The 17424-nt window shown below is 43.5% G+C and overlaps 1 protein-coding gene across 8 annotated transcripts in view; it reads left to right on the top strand.

Annotated features, from left to right (window-relative positions):
- Positions 1 to 17424, top strand: part of PAK5 (p21 (RAC1) activated kinase 5) — a 102534-nt gene that overhangs the window by 68714 nt on the left and 16396 nt on the right. For all 8 annotated transcript variants that reach the window (XM_048938298.1, XM_048938300.1, XM_048938295.1 and 5 more), the window contains one exon: positions 15978 to 16772. In XM_048938298.1, the coding sequence (XP_048794255.1) occupies positions 15978 to 16772 (795 nt within the window). The remainder of the gene's footprint in view (positions 1 to 15977; positions 16773 to 17424) is intronic.

Genomic DNA, 17424 nt, shown 5'->3' with positions numbered 1-17424 from the left:
GTATCCATACATCCAACAGCATCTTGCCATGGTGCATCTCCTGGTGATGGTTTCTCTGTAACCCTCCCCCCATCCCAACAGTGGCAGTGGGGCAGAGCGATCCATAGGAAGGTTTGTCTGCATAGATGGAAGATGGAATTTGGAAGTAGATTCCCCAAACTGCAGTTATTTGCATGCCATCATTCCAAAGGCAGAGTTGAAAAAGGAATTGGGATTAAAACTGAAGGACTCAAGAGATTGTGCTTTCACTCTCCAGTTACTTTCCCTAAGACTTCTGCAGCCTATTGAAGTAGGCCTCCTCCATAATGCCTGCAAAAGAGTTGGTCTTACTGCCAACTAAGAACAGCAACTGCAGTCTGAGAACTTGCTTTTGATTTTATTGCAATAAATAATTTCATTCCATGGTAAGAATTAGTGTGTATAAGTTGATGTAACTTACAGAGATAAACTGAGTTGTGGCCACTCCAAAACTGAAAGTATTAAGCATTACTGAAGTAAACGTAATTCAGAACAATTTTGTATATGTGCAAATTCCCAAACACCTTTAGCTTTGTTAAAAAGGGATTTACACACTGAGGACTTGATGATTTAAGTGAGAACTGATGATTTTAAATGCATTTGCATTTAAAAGATGGAAGCCATAGTCTGCAAGACCATAACACTGCTTACAGTTTTCCCCTTTTCCACCCAGCAGTTGATGTGGTTTAATTAACACACTTGTAAACGCACTGAGGTGTAACAGAAGATTGATAATGAAGTGTGTCCTGAGTCACAGTATTAAGTCAGGCTGAGGCATTCAACCAGAGTTGGTCCTTACAGAGGTTTCAGGTCATGCAGCAGTTCTGTAACTTGTCTATTCTGCATTTATTATTTTTATTGTATTTTTAATTAGTTCTGCACTGACTACAAGTGCAGTGCAAGGCAGAGGTGTTCTGCTTAGAGGGACTCCTTTGTGACTGAGTGGTAGCACAGGTTATAGAGCTAAAGAGAGTGATTGCTGGCTTTTGAGACGGAATTGATTTTTGTTTGCTTTGTGCTTTACCCGAAGCTTCATCCTAACCCAAAGCCAAAGCAGAGGAAGGGAAGAGCTTTTGTTGACTTCTGTGGGTTTTGCTGTCTTCCCCATTAGGGTTGTTTGCTTGTTTCTCAGTCTGCAGAACAGAAACTGATGGTTCATATACTGTATCCCTCTGGGTAAAACAATAAGTCATTCATTTTCTAACTGATACTTTTAATCTGTATTAAAAGGCAGCAGAGGTGATGAAGAGGCAGCACTTTGGTCTCCCAAATATCCTAGGAATGATCCCTCCCACCAGGAGACTCATTGCTGTGTCTCAGCACTGGCTGGATTAATGGCATTTAGTCCTTTTGCACGTGGCTGGCAGTGGCTCGTCATGGTAATATCTGAGCTTGAATACTAACTTGAGCTGGTTGTACAAATTCATTCATTTCCACTACAAGGAGTAATGATAATAGGATTCCCCTTCTCAGTGTGGATGACCCAGATACGAGGAAAGTGCTGTGTATTTCAGACACCAGCAAGAATGAGTAAAAGTGACGCAGAAGGTTTTGTGGGAAATAGAAAGTGACAATGGTGATTGTAGGTTTTAGGTGTGGGGAGAGAGGTTTTTCATAAAAGACTGATTTTTCAGTGAAAGCATCTCCATGTGATCTGTGTCTTACTGTACTTAAAATGGATTTCATGAAGCCTGAGATCTGATATTCGGCCTTTCAGTTCTCTTGCTTCAGTATTTTGCGTTTGCCCTACATGTACTTGCAGTTCAGGGTTTGATTGTTTGTCCTCAGCATGCAACATGCTTGGCCTGACATGGCTTTTACGCTGTACTCAAGTTCCAGACCCTTAATTTTGGAAAGCTTCAGCATCAATAGCTAGTCAAACACATTGCATTTGGGCAGCAAAACTCAACGAATTCTTCATGCTTTCTACACTCTGCTAAAAGTATTAGGAAAACAAGTATGAGAAGCCTTATTTGGGAGATTTTTGACGAGAGCCTAGCATTGGCTTTGTAAAGATGCTTCATTAAGATGCTTGAATGTCCATGGCTGTCAGCAGGAACAGGGTGGTACGGAGGACTTGTTAAAATCCCTTCTTGTGTTTCCCAATGCAGCCAACAGTGGAGCTACTTTGCTTTTCTGTCAGTTACTGGAGGAAAAGAATGCCATTTGTTTCTGAGATGCTGAGTTGTGCCATTAGCCTGCTGCAGTTCATTTACCTGGTGTTGTGCAATGCGTGGGCTTTGCAGGGCAGAGAATTTCTGATGTTGCAGACTGCAGAGTCACTGACTTTCCTCCCATTCATCCTGCATCAGTGTTGCAACCTGTATGCTTTGTCCTATCTGTAATTTTAGTTTCCACCACTATTGCATCCCAAACATCGACCTAGCAGTGAGGGTAGCAGCAAGTTAACTGTAACCCTTTAAAACGTATTAAGCTTCTACTGCTATATTTCAGCCTGTATATAACATGGGGAAAAATAATCCAAAAATGAGTTACTGGCTATGGCTCTTTTAATAGTTCTGACCAGAAAATCAAAGCTTCTGTTTACTGTGTGTGTTGACAGAACAAGTAGCAGGCATGCTCCTTTTCTTCCCTGTCCTAGTTGGACAAAGCCGTGCTTGTCCTGCCCTCCCTTCCTTGTCTTTCCACATTTTTCTATCTCCTTGACAGCTCCTTGATTTTGTTTATCCCTCCATGATGCCTCCATGAATGGGACAGTTTGAGGTTCTTGCTTGAAGAAGGCTGTCTCCCACCCACCAGGAAGCTGCAAGTCTACAGTACTGCTCTTGCCAGGACAAGACACAAAAGGCTGCTGACACCTTGTGGGCCTTCCTTGCAGCCGCACTGTGATCATTCGTGCTTATGAACTCAGGTTTCCTAATTGCTTGTTTTGAGATTGCACATGGGGCCTGGCATGTGCTGGTCTAAGAGGAGCTAAGATCAGAGGAATAGCTCTAAAAAAGGGCAAGAGCTCTTGCAGCATTGAAAAAATGTTGTGTGGAAATAAAAGGTTTTGCCAGTGAGCATGATCTGAGCAGTGGGACGGTGACCCAGAGAGGCTGGGCAGTTTGTAATGAACACTACCCTGAGCCACCTGACAGGTCATCGATGCTGCCTCTGCTCTAAGGAGAAGGTGGGGTTGGATGACCTACAGAGGGCCCTTTTTCTGCAATTATTCTCATCTACTAGTAATTTCAGCCACATTTTAAATAGTTCTGTTATGCAGTTCTACTTTCAATTTCTTTTGATGACTAAACCACAGTGCATTTGATGCTATATCATATGCTACGATGCCAATAAGAATTACTTCAGCGTATCTCAGTTCACTCTTGAGGGCTATTTGATTTCCCTCATTTCTAAGTGATGGCATCTCTTCTGAACCTCCTTGTACAGATATAATGCAAATATGCCACCTAGTGTCAGAGAATACTAGATTCTCTGTTCCTTGTATCCTCCTCAGATCTCTTCAGTTCTCTTCTTCAACTCTGTCAAAAGTATACTAACTGATGCACGCAGTTTTTGTTACTACAATCACACCTGCAGGCCATAGTCATCCTAAAATGAGGGAAGCACTTCTCCATGGTACTTTTCCCTGATATATTCTCAGTTATTCTTTACAGTCTGGCGTTTCTGGCTTTCTGAACGAGGAAGTCCTTGATCAGCTGTTGCTTTGCTTTCATACTGTGTTCTTTTCCAATATAAATAATAAAAAATGCTGTTTGCATCAGTATTGTGACTCTAAGTAATGTTAATATTGGAGAAGTTTTGCAAGGGCTGTGTTTTTTCAAGCTTCAATTATACTGATGAGAGCTTATCTAGGTGGTGTAGGACCTTGCAATATGCTAAGTAAAGTTTGCGTGTAAATCTTGAGTTCACTGTCTGCATCTGCTGAGGATTTAGAGCTCAATAAAGATGTTAACCTACAGGTCCACACACAAAAAAGCCAAATGCTCAGTATCAGCATTTCAGAAGTTGAATCCAGTCTCCTCTGGGAATGGCAGACTGGGAGCACTCTCCAGGTAGCGCTGTATAGCTTGAAATGAGCCAAGAATTAGATCCTGCGCAAGGACACTTGTAATCACATTCTTTTTTTAGTGTAGAAGTTAGTCTCCGATGATAAATTTAGAGATGTTCCATATCTTCTCTCTCCTGCCCTGATAAATGAGCCACGCTCCCTGTGTACTGCCTGACATGCAGGGCTCTGGCTCCATCACTCTTAATCTGGCTGCTATTTTCTTCCTGTTTGTTTAGGCAAGGTTTTGGCCACCAAAACTTTCCCTGCTCTGACCCATAAACTCTGTGGAGATAGAAGCAGGACTCAGGCCTGTGTGGGACTAGGCAGGTACAGGTGGTGCTTTGGGGCTGTTGCTTTGGAGGACTGGCTGAACCCCAGCAGTTCTGCCAACATTGTGTAAATGTAAAGCTGCAGCGACACTACAAAGTTTCTTCTTTGTCAGTCAGTGTGGAACACTAGGTGGCAGCAAGGAATCTCTGGAAATTCACCTCACTGCATGACCTACGTGGGCACAGACAGCAGACAAATCTGCGTTGGTGTCCTGATGGCTCTTTCAAAGATATGCTTTTATCCTCCTTTGTAATGGCTTTGTGGAAAAGATTTCCATATACAATTGGTATTTATATACAATATATACAGCATTTGCATCAGTATTAGGACATCAGTAGTAAGACAGTGTTTGCTACTGGGGCTTGCATTTAAGCATGCCATGACTATAATTGCACAGTAAGTGTATATTCTGCATGCGTCCATGATATATTTATTCCTAGATCTACAGATAAACCTGTTTTGGTCCATTGTTGTATAGAGCATAAACCATCTTGGTCATAGTCCCACTAAACTGTGTTCTAAAGAGTACTGTCAAAAGCAGCAGGATCAGGAGGAAGACCATGTTGCCAAGCAGCTCACTTACCTGTGAGGCCAAAGCTCCAGGTGTAAATGGGGTTTTTTCTGTCTCTTGTTCTGCAGTGGTTAGGTCTGGGCTTTGATGGCTCTCCAGGAATTCGAAGCTGATTCACTGCCATTTATTTCTTGTGCTCCCCTTCACGCAGGATCTAATTACAGCAGGCAAGTGCTGTGTATTACAGGAGATCAACACTGACTTGTCCTTGGAAAACTTTAAACAGTTTTTCTGCTGAAGTGCCACTTTCGTGGGCTGGACTGTGCAGGCCAGAAAAAATAAGAGCATGTCAGATACAGATCTTTGGGGAGACAAAAATGAACAGAGGAGATGTATGTAGGCTGGGGGCTTATACTTTGTGAGCATCAGATCCAGCAGGCTTTAATTAGGAACACACAGTTAAAAGAAAAGCAAGAGGTTATGAAATGTATTTAGTCCAAAAAAAACACAACAAAACAGTAATTTCTGTCTGTGTTTTAATTGGCATTTAGTAATTCCCAGAACACAGCACAAACTTCCAGTGAAAATGCCTCCATTTGAAATGTCACTTTCTAGTAGCCATGGGATCTGTAAGTGCAGAAACTTGGTTTAAGCAAATTAGCTTTATTGAACCACTGAGGCAAAAGTCTTGGGGACAGGAGGCAGGCTGGGAGCAGCCTCTCTTTTCTCCAGGTATCATATGGCAGTTCATGCTGAGTTAGCTGTGCACCATTCAGGGATCACACTGCCCTTCTCTTCTGGCCAGAGCAGTGGAGGGAGGACAGGGAGCAGCACTTCTCCAGGCAGATGGGTTTGTGACGCACGTCGAGGACAGTGTGCCACAGGGACATCATTGTGCTTCCTGGTGTCCCAGCCCGACAGATCAATTATATCAAGATTCCCTTAGAAGTGTTGCAACAAAAATCAGGATTCCTCCAGAAATGTTTCAGCATGTTCTTGTAATGAGTCTGTGGTGTTGTCCCGACTATCATCCCTGTGATTAACACTGAGGATGGTCCTCTGAAGTCTCTCTCTGTGTTTTTTTTTTCCTGCAGAGAAAGTATTTGGTTTGCACTTCTCATTTGCAGGAGTGAATAAATAAAGCATCTGCTTGGAAAGCTCTTTGACTCTTTCCTTGCAGTTGCCTGGTAAAGTTAAGTGAGCACAGATTTCTGTACAGGGGCACTCTGCATGTATATCCATGTTTGGGTAAAAATCACTCAGTGAGGTTTAGTACCAGTTGGGGTATTTCTGTTGGTACACTTCTAGTGTACCTTGTGGAACAAATTTATTTACTTGGAAGCAAAAACTGTAATTTGCAACATGTATGAAATTGTTACACATTTACTGCATTTTTTACTGCTTTTACTAATGCAGATTTCTGAATTGTCTTAAAGAGTGAAGTTTTGGGAAAAGGTGAATTGTAGAATTGTAGAATATCTCCGGCTGAAAAGGACTTGTAAAGGTAACAGAGCAAGTCCCAGCTCCACACAGCACCACCCAAAAATCAGACACAATGTCTGAGAGCAGTGTCCAGATGCTTCCTGAGCTCCGGCACCAGGGCTGTGCCCACTGTTCTGGGCAGCCTGTTCTGTGCCCACCGCCTGCTGGAGCAGACCCCGACCCCCCACCTGCCCCTCCTCTGACACAGCTCCATGCTGTCTCTGCTCCCTGTGAAGAGCTGCAGCTGCCGTGAGGCCATCCCTCAGCTCCTCTGCTCTGGGCTGAGCAACCCCAGGGGCCTCAACGCTGTTCACACAACTTGTCTTCCAGACCGCTCCCTATCTACACAGACCTCTCTTGGATGCTCTCTAATAGCTTACATCCTTTTTGTGCTGTGGCACTCAGACTGTACCCACTGCAGGAGATGAGGCTGCACAGTGCAGAGCAGAGGGCACAGCCCCTCCCCTCACCTGGTGGCAGTGCTGGACCTGGTGCCCCCCACATTGGCCCTCCTGGTGCCGGGGCATATTGCTGGTTCATGCACAACTTGCTGTCAACCAGAGCCCCCATCCCGTTCAGTGGGTCTGCTGTCCAGCCTCTCATCCCCCCAGTCTGTAAATGTAGCCAGGGTGTGCCTTCTTAGGTGCAGAATCCAGCGCTGATCCTGTTATGTTAACTCCATGCAGTTGGTGATTGCCCAGCTCTCCACTTCGTCTAGATGTTCCTGCGAGGGCTCTCTACCCTCAGTGGAATCAACAACTCCTCCAACTTTATTATCATCATCAGAGTTGCTCAAAACACCTTCTAGTCCTACATCAGAGTGTGGTAGTTCATATGATATATGAAGCCATTAAAGAGAACTAGCCCTAAAGTGGAGCCATAGAGGAATCCTGCTAATGGCACCTGCCAGGTATAACCCCATTTATTGCAATTCTTTGGGACTGACCCATCAGCCAATTGCTCGCCCATCGTGTTATGTTTATGAAGGATCTCACAATACTCAGAGACACTGATCAGGTTTAAAAAGTTACCATTAAGTGCTTTGAAACTTTCTCACCATTCTTAAGGCCATGAGATTGAAGCATTTCACAGACAGCGTTTTCACAGCTCCAACTGTAGAGGGATTTATTTCCCAGAGCATTGGTGACCTCTTCCCCACCAATGGGATCTGTGCACCACACACTTTATCCCGGCATTGTAACCCCAGGCGTGCAGGGCCCTGACTGCAGTAACCATCACGAGCCTATGCTTTGCTAGGCTCATGTGAAACATTGACTTTTTTTTCAAACATGTGCCATTCATGAAACCTCATTTACTGTGGTAAATTGCAATGGAAAGTAATATGGTTAAAATTCCTTCTTATGAATTGTCAGACTGTCAGAATCTTTGTTTTAATTAAAGCCGAAGAGACTGCGATGGAGTGACCGCAGAATCTCTCTGACCTCCCAGACAAGTGTCCTACTGCCACAGCTGTCAGATAAAGGCAATTACTTCCCTACCATTAGATGTTACCATGTGGGAATTTACTTCAGTATTTCATAATGCTCCATCAAGCTGCAGCCAAAATCTTTCAGTAAGAAAAAAGCACTGGGATCATTAATTGGGTTAACACTCCATCAACCTCACGTTTGTTAATGGGCATGCTTAGGACATGAGGGGAATCTCATCTGGGGAAATGTCATCCAAGCAATAACGAGGGCTTACACTGCAGTGTGCCTTCACAAATTGCAGCCCCTGCATCTGCATCGTGGCTCGGGATGAGGATGTGGTACAGAAAGCATTGCTCGCACTTTTCTCCCAGAGCACATCGGTAACCCAGCATGAATCAATTCACAAGCCCAGATTTTTGAGAAACAGTAGGAACACTTGCTTTACATTAACTGTCCTTAGTTCTGTCATTTGATGTTGAACTCTTCATGTCACATGCAGCTCTGCCTGAGGTGAAATTTCATCGTGATTGAGGTCGTGACTTTCTAGCCTGCTTCTGTTGTAGCCACTAAAAAGCAGAATTGTGTTTTTTGGAGGGAAGGATGTCACTGATATCAAACATGGCCTTTTTCCTTCCACAGTATTTCCAGATTTGTTTTGAGTATTGTAGCTTTTAGTTGTCTTTGAAGTCAGACCAGGTGGGAAGCTGAGGAACGCTGCCCTGTAAGGGCTGTGGGACGCTTCAAGCCACAACCACACCAGCGGGGGCTGGATCATAGCTACCACTTGGTACATCTTAGAGAGTTTGATTTGCCCCCTCCTCTGGAAAAACAAATAACAACAAGAGCAAAACAACATTGGCACTGTTGTCCTAGCAGATGATGTGATTTTGAAAGGGGGAGAGCTATTGTCAAGGTTTTCCATAAGTATTCCATATCCCGACATTATGCAGTGAATGGACGGAATTGCAGCAGCTGCTAAGAGAGGTCTGCAGTCCCCAGAGCGCTCTGGTCCTTCCCACATGGCTTCTGGGAGGGAGATACAAAGTGATGTAGGGATATGAAGGACGTTCTTTTTTGCTCCACACCACTGAGCTTGTAGCACACGATTAGGAGACCCTTCCTTTCCCATTTGTTTGATTTATAACTCTTGATTCCTTTTATGTTGTATTATCTCACGTTCCTTTACCATTTTCAGTAAAAATAGTCACACCCATCCAGTGCTTGGATACAGTGTGGCACAATCTGAGCATTAAAAACTACACTCCAGAGGGAAATTTCCTTCTCAGGGAATCTGTCAGTGGGACAAGAGATCTTTAAATAGGTTATCAGTTCTTTCTCCTCTCACATTTTTTCCTTTCTTCTCCTTGAATTTTTTTTACATTTCTGTAATGTCCGAACTGGCATAATCGTATTATTATGGTTCTTGAACATGCTTCTCAGTATCAGTCTGGGCTGGGGATCTGCCCAGCAGCTGGGCAACATTGAGTGGCAAGGGTGTGGAGGGATTTGGGAGAAAGCCATTCTCCATTCTTCTCCCTGCAGAGCGCTCAAATAGATCATCACTAACAGACATACTGACTTTCTCACTCAAACTAAAACTTTTAAATCACATTTCACCCTCATTTCTTGTATGTCTGATAGATCTTTGTAAACATATTACATACGGAATTTCATGTACTTAGTATAATGAGGCTCAAGCAATTAAATTGGATGTTTAATATCCTCTAATAATATTTCAAATGATACATAATGACAATGCTTGTGTATTTAAAAAATTAACAAAAAAAAAAAAGAAAAAGAAAAACAATCCAGAAGTTACTAGATTGTAGATATTTCAGTGGAATTTTAAAACTAAATGCTTTGTTAAAAGTTTCTGTATCTTAAATTGTCAAAAAGATCACCAGTGAATGAGATTATAATGAAATGTTGCTCTTGTTGTTATAGCAACTAACTTTTAAAACTGCTGTGCAGGTTGACAAATTGCACAGTGCAGTTTTGGTTAGGCTTTTCTATAGTTTTCCATCATTTTACTTTTGAGGAATTTTAAACAGCTGGCAATAGTGTTGTTAAGATTATTATGCTTGTCTCAAGCCTGTGGCTATACCTTTATTTCAATCCATTGAGTAATATATATTTTTCAGGCTATGTTAATTTCGTTTCTACATTATCAGTTCTTTCAGTAATTAGCATGTGGCCGTGCCAACATTTTCCCAGCTTCTTACCTATTCTCTGCTGTTGCCAGTATTGGATTAATTGGTGCAGTAGTATTGCATGTACACACTTGAGGGCTGTGTGTTATAACAAGCTCAGCTCTCTGCTGTGCCGTCTTTGTTGTGCAGCAGCAAAAGAATTTTGGCGATGCCAGCGTGTGCTTAGAAATATGACTGCAGTGTACATGGACGAGTTCTATAGGGCTCCAAATAGCTGGCATGCAGCAGCCTGATGCTGACTGCTCATCTGGCCCCTTCAGTCCTGCTCCCACTGAAAAGCCCCACCAAAACGCACTGCAGAGCGGATGGGTGCTATTTTGTATCTGGTGACATTTGGTCAACTCTGGTGACCAGTGTGTCTCAGCCTATAGTATGCGCTGCAGCAGCTCTGGGCTGAGTTCTGCTTTGGTGTGTTTTATTCATATTTAAGTTTTCCTGTGCGTTGGGAAGATCTTGTTTAAGAGCTGTCCTAGAATGGAATTTGTATGACTGCTCACAGTCACAAAGTAGTGTGGGGCAAGGCAGGAGGGGACATGGATGGGATTTTCTGTGTTCACCTGTCTTGTCTCACCATGAGAGAGGACCAGCAGGTTGTGAAGATGTGGTGAGATATTTTGCATTATTCCAAGGATGTGACTCAGTCTGAAATCCCACAAGTGAGAACAGATCAAACACAGACCTGACACTTCTCGTGCCCTACACTGCAGCTATAAAACTGTTACCTTCCAGGAAAGATGGAGTTTTCCTTCTGACATAGTGACAAGGATTAGTTTTCTCTCCAGATGAACAATTAGTGCTGTTCACATTTGCTTATGCCAGTGAGTAAGTTGTGTTGTCGTGAATGCGGTTTCAGGTACTTCCAAAGCTTTTGTCTTGCAACACAGGAAGATAAATTACCAAGACTTTCACCACATACCGTGCTTTTACCAGCTGTGCTATATGCCCCCTTTCCCTTGAAAAAGAATGATTTTCAGATATGCCTAGGTTGTGCATTTATTTTACGTATAATGAAAATGAGTGGATAAGCTGGCTAGGAGTGAAATCAGAATTTAGATTGGCTCTTTATAAGGCGACATTTCCTAAAAAGACTTTTTTCCTCCTATTCCGGGCATTACAGAGATTTTAAATCTTTGTCGACTTTTGAAAGCACAGCTCCTGAAGGACAAAGGATGATATATTCTTAGTGCCTGTGTAAAGTATAGTAGTTTTAAAGACAATAAACGCAAGGTCATATTAGGGCAAAACAGTTAATTACCCACTTCATTATTGTCAAGGTTAATACAGTATTTGAGCGCAGAAGCTGTTCTTCATCTGCTCTTGGATACAAGGCAAGACAGCGGTTCTTGCAAACAGATCCATTATAGCTTATCGCTGCAGGACAGACCGCTCCAGCAGCACCATGAAGGATGTCTTCTGTCAGCGGTATCCAGAGCAAACGCCAGACCTGTCTGGAGAGCAATGGAAATGAAATGAGAGCTACAGCTTCGGAGTAGCGCGCTTTAATTCACAGAGATTGCATCCCATTGATTTTAATGTATGACGCTAATAGTAGCATAAAATTCTCCAGCACTCTCTCATCTGTTTTAACATTGATCCATCCTAAATTACGCAGTGCTTTGAAAAGTATCCTTTAATGAACACAGGGTATTGACTGTAACAAATCCCACCTTTCTGTGGTAGAATCCGGTTAAGGCTGCACCTGCTAGTAGGGTTTGATTTCTGTTCTTCATGCATGCCTGGGCACTGTACAGGTTTCCATTACATGATCTCAATAGACACGAACAAAGATCTCATAAATCTTAGCGGATCAACCTTTGCGAATATTGCATTGCTTGTAACTGGCTGCGTTGCCTGCAGCAACTTTGGAATTCCTTGTTTGTGTGCAAACAGAAGTTGTCTCTTTCAGCTTATAAAGCCTTTCAAAAATGAATAATTAATTGCCTGGTATTACCAGGCAAACTGTGTTTGTATCCCTTTTTTTTTTTTTGGTTGGGTTTTCTTTCAGGGTTTTCCTTTTGCTTTTTAAGCTGTTTTGTGTGTGTGTGTTTTTGTTTGGTTTGCTGGGTTTTTTTGCTTTTTAAGAAGTAAATTTTTCCGTCTTTTGTTGCTCCTGCTGTTGTGTTTCGGTCTCAAGGAGCCTTTCCCTGCGCATGCGGCCTGGCGCTGCAGTAACCATGCTGAGTTCCCCAACTGAGAATGCCACGTCAGCATTTGGGTTTTCCCCAGTACTCCCACATGTCTTTGTACCTGGCTACTTCTGGTTAACACTAGGCTTCAGTTGGGAAATTTGGGCCATAGTTAGGGCAGTTTTCAGTCTGACTTATTTCTGCAAATCCTGCAGTTCATGGGAAAACTGCAGGGTGAGCCCCAGTGTATATATCCTCTGACTTCAGAAGGAGTTAACTTTGCCTAATGTAAGCGTTGTTCTCTAGAAATAGCACCTCTCACTTGGTCATTTTTGATGCTCTGTGGGCATCTTTACAGAGCAGTTTATTATTTTTATAGAATAATGCCTGCTTTGGGATTTTAATTGTTTTTTTAAGTCTACTAAATTATGAAAAATTAACTGTGCCCACCAGGGAGGCACTGTGTGTAAGCATCACAAGTTCTATTTGATAGCAGTAGTGCTAGAATTTTTCTTAAAAAAATAAAAATAGAAGTCAAGCTCTAATAGGCTGTCTGATTAAGCAGTAGGGGCATGTCAACAAGATGTATTTTCTTTCATGTAAGGGCAATACTAAATTTAAAAACAAACCAAAGCAAATAGACATATTGACAACGATGGCATAAGAACAGTAACTATAATGTAATAGTAATATCACTGGCTATTCCGTAAAAATGCATCGCCTTAATATCATACTTTCTCCTTTTTTGTTTCTTCACAACAAATGACTTTCACGTCTTAGTTTGCTGTGGTAATGACAGCGGTGTGGCTTTGATACCAGCAGTGGCAGTGCTTCACTGACATGGTTGCAGATTTCAGCCAGTACTGCCAAGGCATTTTAATCTAGACTTGCTGTGTTCCTCTCAGATAGGTAAATTTTATCCTCCCTTTGCACTGAAGGACTGTGCTTGTATGATGAAAAAGTGCCAAGGATTGTCATCAGCTAATGAAATTTAAAATCTGTGCTATTCAGCTGCTCAAGCCCCTCACCTGGGCAAGGGAGCATCCTTCTAAACCAGCCCCAGGCACAGTCAGCACCAGGCAGACTTTTCCCCAAGTCACAGATGTTGCTTTCAGGCTGAGAGCATTCGGCCATGCAGAGCCACGCCAGCACGCGTAAACCCACTCAGCCTGAGGGGTTGATTCCAGCACTTCTCATTTACTGGTAGAGAAGAGCCCAAAGCAAAGAGAATTCCAGCCATCATTCTTGCAAGTCAGTGTTCCCCAGTGTTTGTCCGCAGGCTGCTGGGAGAAAACAAGGGCTTTTGAGAACTTAGTCCCCTTCATTGATCAGGATTAGGTTGCTGTGAGGTCACAGGGGTAACCAAGGCTTCTTCACAGACGAGGGCTTCAGTGGCAAATGCCCATTTTGGTAAATCAGGATTTCCTACATGACAGTTTTACTAATACTAAGAAACCTGTTTGTTTGTTTGTAATCCTCACAGTCAAAACGGTGGCTTCTGCCTGCAGAAAATCCCTAAACATTGAGTTTTTGTCATCGATGAATTCCAAAGCACATAATCCTTTGGCTTCGTTCTTCTGGAATTTCCTTGCAACGCAGGCTGAGATGCCTGGTTGTGATTCTTCATCACCCATATCCCATAAGCATCTGCATTTAAAAAACCTGCTTTGAAAGAGCATCTGTTTGGAGGAAAGGGAGGGAAACACCCCTTTCCTTTAACCAGAGAGGGCATTCTGCTCCCGGGGGTTCCCTCTGGCTCTGAGGTCCTTTTGTGCGGGCGCTATATAGGTTGCTCCAGGAAACCTCTGCTTTGTGCAGGCTGGTCCCACAGAGATCATTAAATTGGCCTTTTTACTCCTTGGCATGATTTTACACTGGGGAAGCAAGATGGCAGTTGGGTATTTCAATCTTGTTTTCAATTAAGAGCATTTCATTGTTGAGTGTGCTGTTTTATTATGTGATAATTAAATATGAATGATCATGCATTCATCCTGCCAAAGCGGCTGTAGCCTAACGAAACGAATTCCTTTCACATTGCTGAATGCTTCAGAAGCAAAAGGAGTGATCTATTTGCTGATCCTGATTTTTTCTGTCCTATTGTTTCAGTATTGCCAGATTGAAAATAGCAAACCAGGCAAGTAATTACAGACATAAATAAGAGGAGGGATCAATCGGAGGTCAGGATTGCTTTGCCCTGCTTTTCTCAGCTGTCTTTTTCTGAATAACAGAGAAGTATGTTGCTGTCAATTTAGCAGTGATGGGGCAAAGCAGGAGTTGAAGAGGGATGAGGAAGAGGATCAGACTTTTCTTAAAAGAGAAATTGTGCCCTATCCTATCTTCTGATTACATTGCAGACCTTTCCTAGACAAAAAATTGAGTCCAGGATGCAATACAAAGGGCCGCATTGCTTGTGCTGCAGAGCCCTTCCCATCCCTGCTGCTGGTCATTGCATTTGGAGAAGCCACCTGCTTTGTATGGAAGCATTTGGCTTTAGACCCTATTGGTGCACCGTCTCCTTTTACAGATGTTTCCTTGTTTTATCTTGTTGGTGCTGCTTCATCAGCCTTGGGTCAGGCTTACAGGGATGCATTTGTGATACAGCCATGTCTGTGGTGCTGCAGTGGAGGAAGGGCCAGAGCCAGGCTGGACACAGCACGGTGCACCATTATCAGTGTGCAGCACAGGCAAGCTGCTCGCAGAAGGACAGCTTAGGATGGCCACAGCGACTCCATTTAGAAACTGAGTTAAATAAGATACAACCTCAGATATTTAGCTGAAGTGAATCAGCAAAGGAAGTTTTGTTTCAATAGAGCCGTGCTGATTTATGGCCCCGGTCCTCAATCTGTACATCTTATTCTTGCAGGGCATTTATAAACATGACGCAGTGCTCAGTGGGAGTCAACTGCTGAATTGATGCAATAACTTGTTACAGTCTTCAGATGGTGCTAGCTAAAAATAGCCAGGTTATCTTGAAGGAGAGCTCTAACTAAATACTGCTTGTTTCCATCCCAATGCTAGGACCATTGTTTGGGATAGAGCTGAGTAAGGATGGGAAGGGGCAGAGGGTAGGAGCCGATCTGTGTCTGCAGTGCTTCTAAGCCCTCCTCATCCAGGACTGGGGGATCTAGGGGAGTTTCACTGTATCAGGACACAGATAGGGCCACTGCCACTTGGCATCCATCATATAGTTATCTCAAAGCCGTGGTCATGCACAGGGATTTACCAGATGCTACATATTGTAAGGAGGCGAAGGTAGGTATTATTTTTCATCTCCCCTGTGTGTGTCTCATGCTAAATTAATGAAGAGGCAGTTCCTGGTGGTAATTCTGGCACACAGTAGTGCACTGTTAAAAAAACAACAACAACAACAACAAAAAAAAACCAACATGGGACTTGATAAATTACATGCTACTTTCCACTCCAGCAGTTTGCTAAAATAGCATGGAGAAGTTGGCAGTGAATGATAGTATTACTTTTCTATACTCTGCAAACTAGGGTACCAGCTTGCCTTGAAGCAAACAAGTGAATAATAGCTAATTTAGTCACACCTAGTTTTTAAAACACAAGTAGTGCTCTTAAATGTCTCTGCTGTTCAATGCAGCACAGCCATATCTTAAGTTGAAGCTGTATGTTAAATCTCAGCTTATGGTGGACACCGCATTTGTTCATTTCTGCATGTTCTGTTGTACTTCTTGAGGGCTTTATTTTGCGGCAACAGGTTATTGTGAGGTGTGTGCCTGAAGAATGTGATGCATCACCACGTGTATTCCTGGGTGAATCACAGACTTCAGTCATTCTGTTGGTCAGATACTAAGTGAAAGTCAGTATTTAATCAAAGCAATTTTTTATTTCCAGACTATTGTTAGAGGAAATAAGCCTCGGAAGGATACTTCAATCAACGGCTTGCTCGAAGAGTTTGACAATATCTCCGTGACTCGATCCAACTCCCTGCGGAAGGAAAGTCCTCCCACGCACCACCAAGGCAATGCAAACCATGTGCCAAGGCACCAGGAGGAAAATGGGTACATCACATATTCGCAGTACTCCAGTGAGTCAGACACAACAGACTATGTCATGGACAAGTATAGAGACAAGACTCTCTATGGGGAAGAGCTAGACAGGTACTACAAAGGGGGCTACGCTGCCAAGCAGAATGGGCACATGATGAAGGTCACTTCCAGAGACATCTATTATTCAGAAATGACACCCCTAAAATCAGACCTCTCCAGGTTCCTCCCAGATTACCATGCACAAGTGGAGGCGAAGCCCAAACCACTCGAATATGGAGGTCTAAAGCTGGAGTACCAGAGGATTCCCAGTGGATCCTCACTGGACTACAGAGACCCCTTCCCTTACGCCCTGTCCCGAGCATCAGTGCAGAGCGAGTGCCCCAAGGAGAGGCTGGAGTACAGCGACGGCGACTGGGGGCACAGCCCAGCCAAGGATGACTATGACAAGAGGCCCAAGTCATCCTACGTGGACCCGGCGAGCCCTCAGCCAACCATGAGGCAGAGGTCCAGGTCGGGCTCTGGTCTGCAGGAGCCAGCCATGCCCTATGGAGCAAGTGCATTTAAAGCACACCAGCAGGGACACTCCTACAGCTCCTACACCTACCCTCGCTTGTCTGAAACCGCAGCAGGCATCTCCAAGGTAATGTTAAGGCCCTGATGTTGGTACTGCTAGGACAGGGACCCTTCCAAAATGGGAATACAAAAAATTAGGCATGTGCAAAATGTTAAGGGTGTGGAGCTGTGCTTGGAAACACAGTGGTAGGAAGCGTGCGACAATGCTTTGGTGGATATAAAACCCCACCCAGTTCACTTGGGTAACTGAAAACAGATGCTGGGGATCAGAGGCTTAAGATACTTATTCAAAGAACAGTTTGGAGATGCCCAACTTCCGTGAGTTTTACTTGGGATTTCTGAAAAACCCAAGTTCTTTAGCAGTTTACCTACGATTAGAAGTTTGTATGCTAATGCAGATGTTGGCAGAGCTGGAAAGTTGGTCTGCTTTGAACGTCAGGTTCTTTTTGTATTTGAGTCGTTGTTGCTGACATCTCTGTGCCACTTAGAAAAGCGCTTCTGGTTTGCTGAGGGAAGACAGCCATGATCCCAGCATGTCTATTAGGCAGAGGAGCTGCCTGCAGCTGAGCCAGCTCATACCAGCCCACACAGCCACCAGTCTGGCAAGTGTGTATGTGTACTGTGAGATTCATTAACCCTTTCCCACCAGTGAGGGAAGGGACTTATCCCTCACCCCTTCATTTTTCAAGCAGTGGAATGAAATCCAAGTGTCTCCTCAC

This window comes from Lagopus muta, chromosome 2, assembly GCF_023343835.1.
Source record: "Lagopus muta isolate bLagMut1 chromosome 2, bLagMut1 primary, whole genome shotgun sequence".
In the NCBI taxonomy this organism is placed as follows: Eukaryota; Metazoa; Chordata; class Aves; order Galliformes; family Phasianidae; genus Lagopus; species Lagopus muta.
This window is presented reverse-complemented; position numbering and strand designations above follow the sequence as displayed.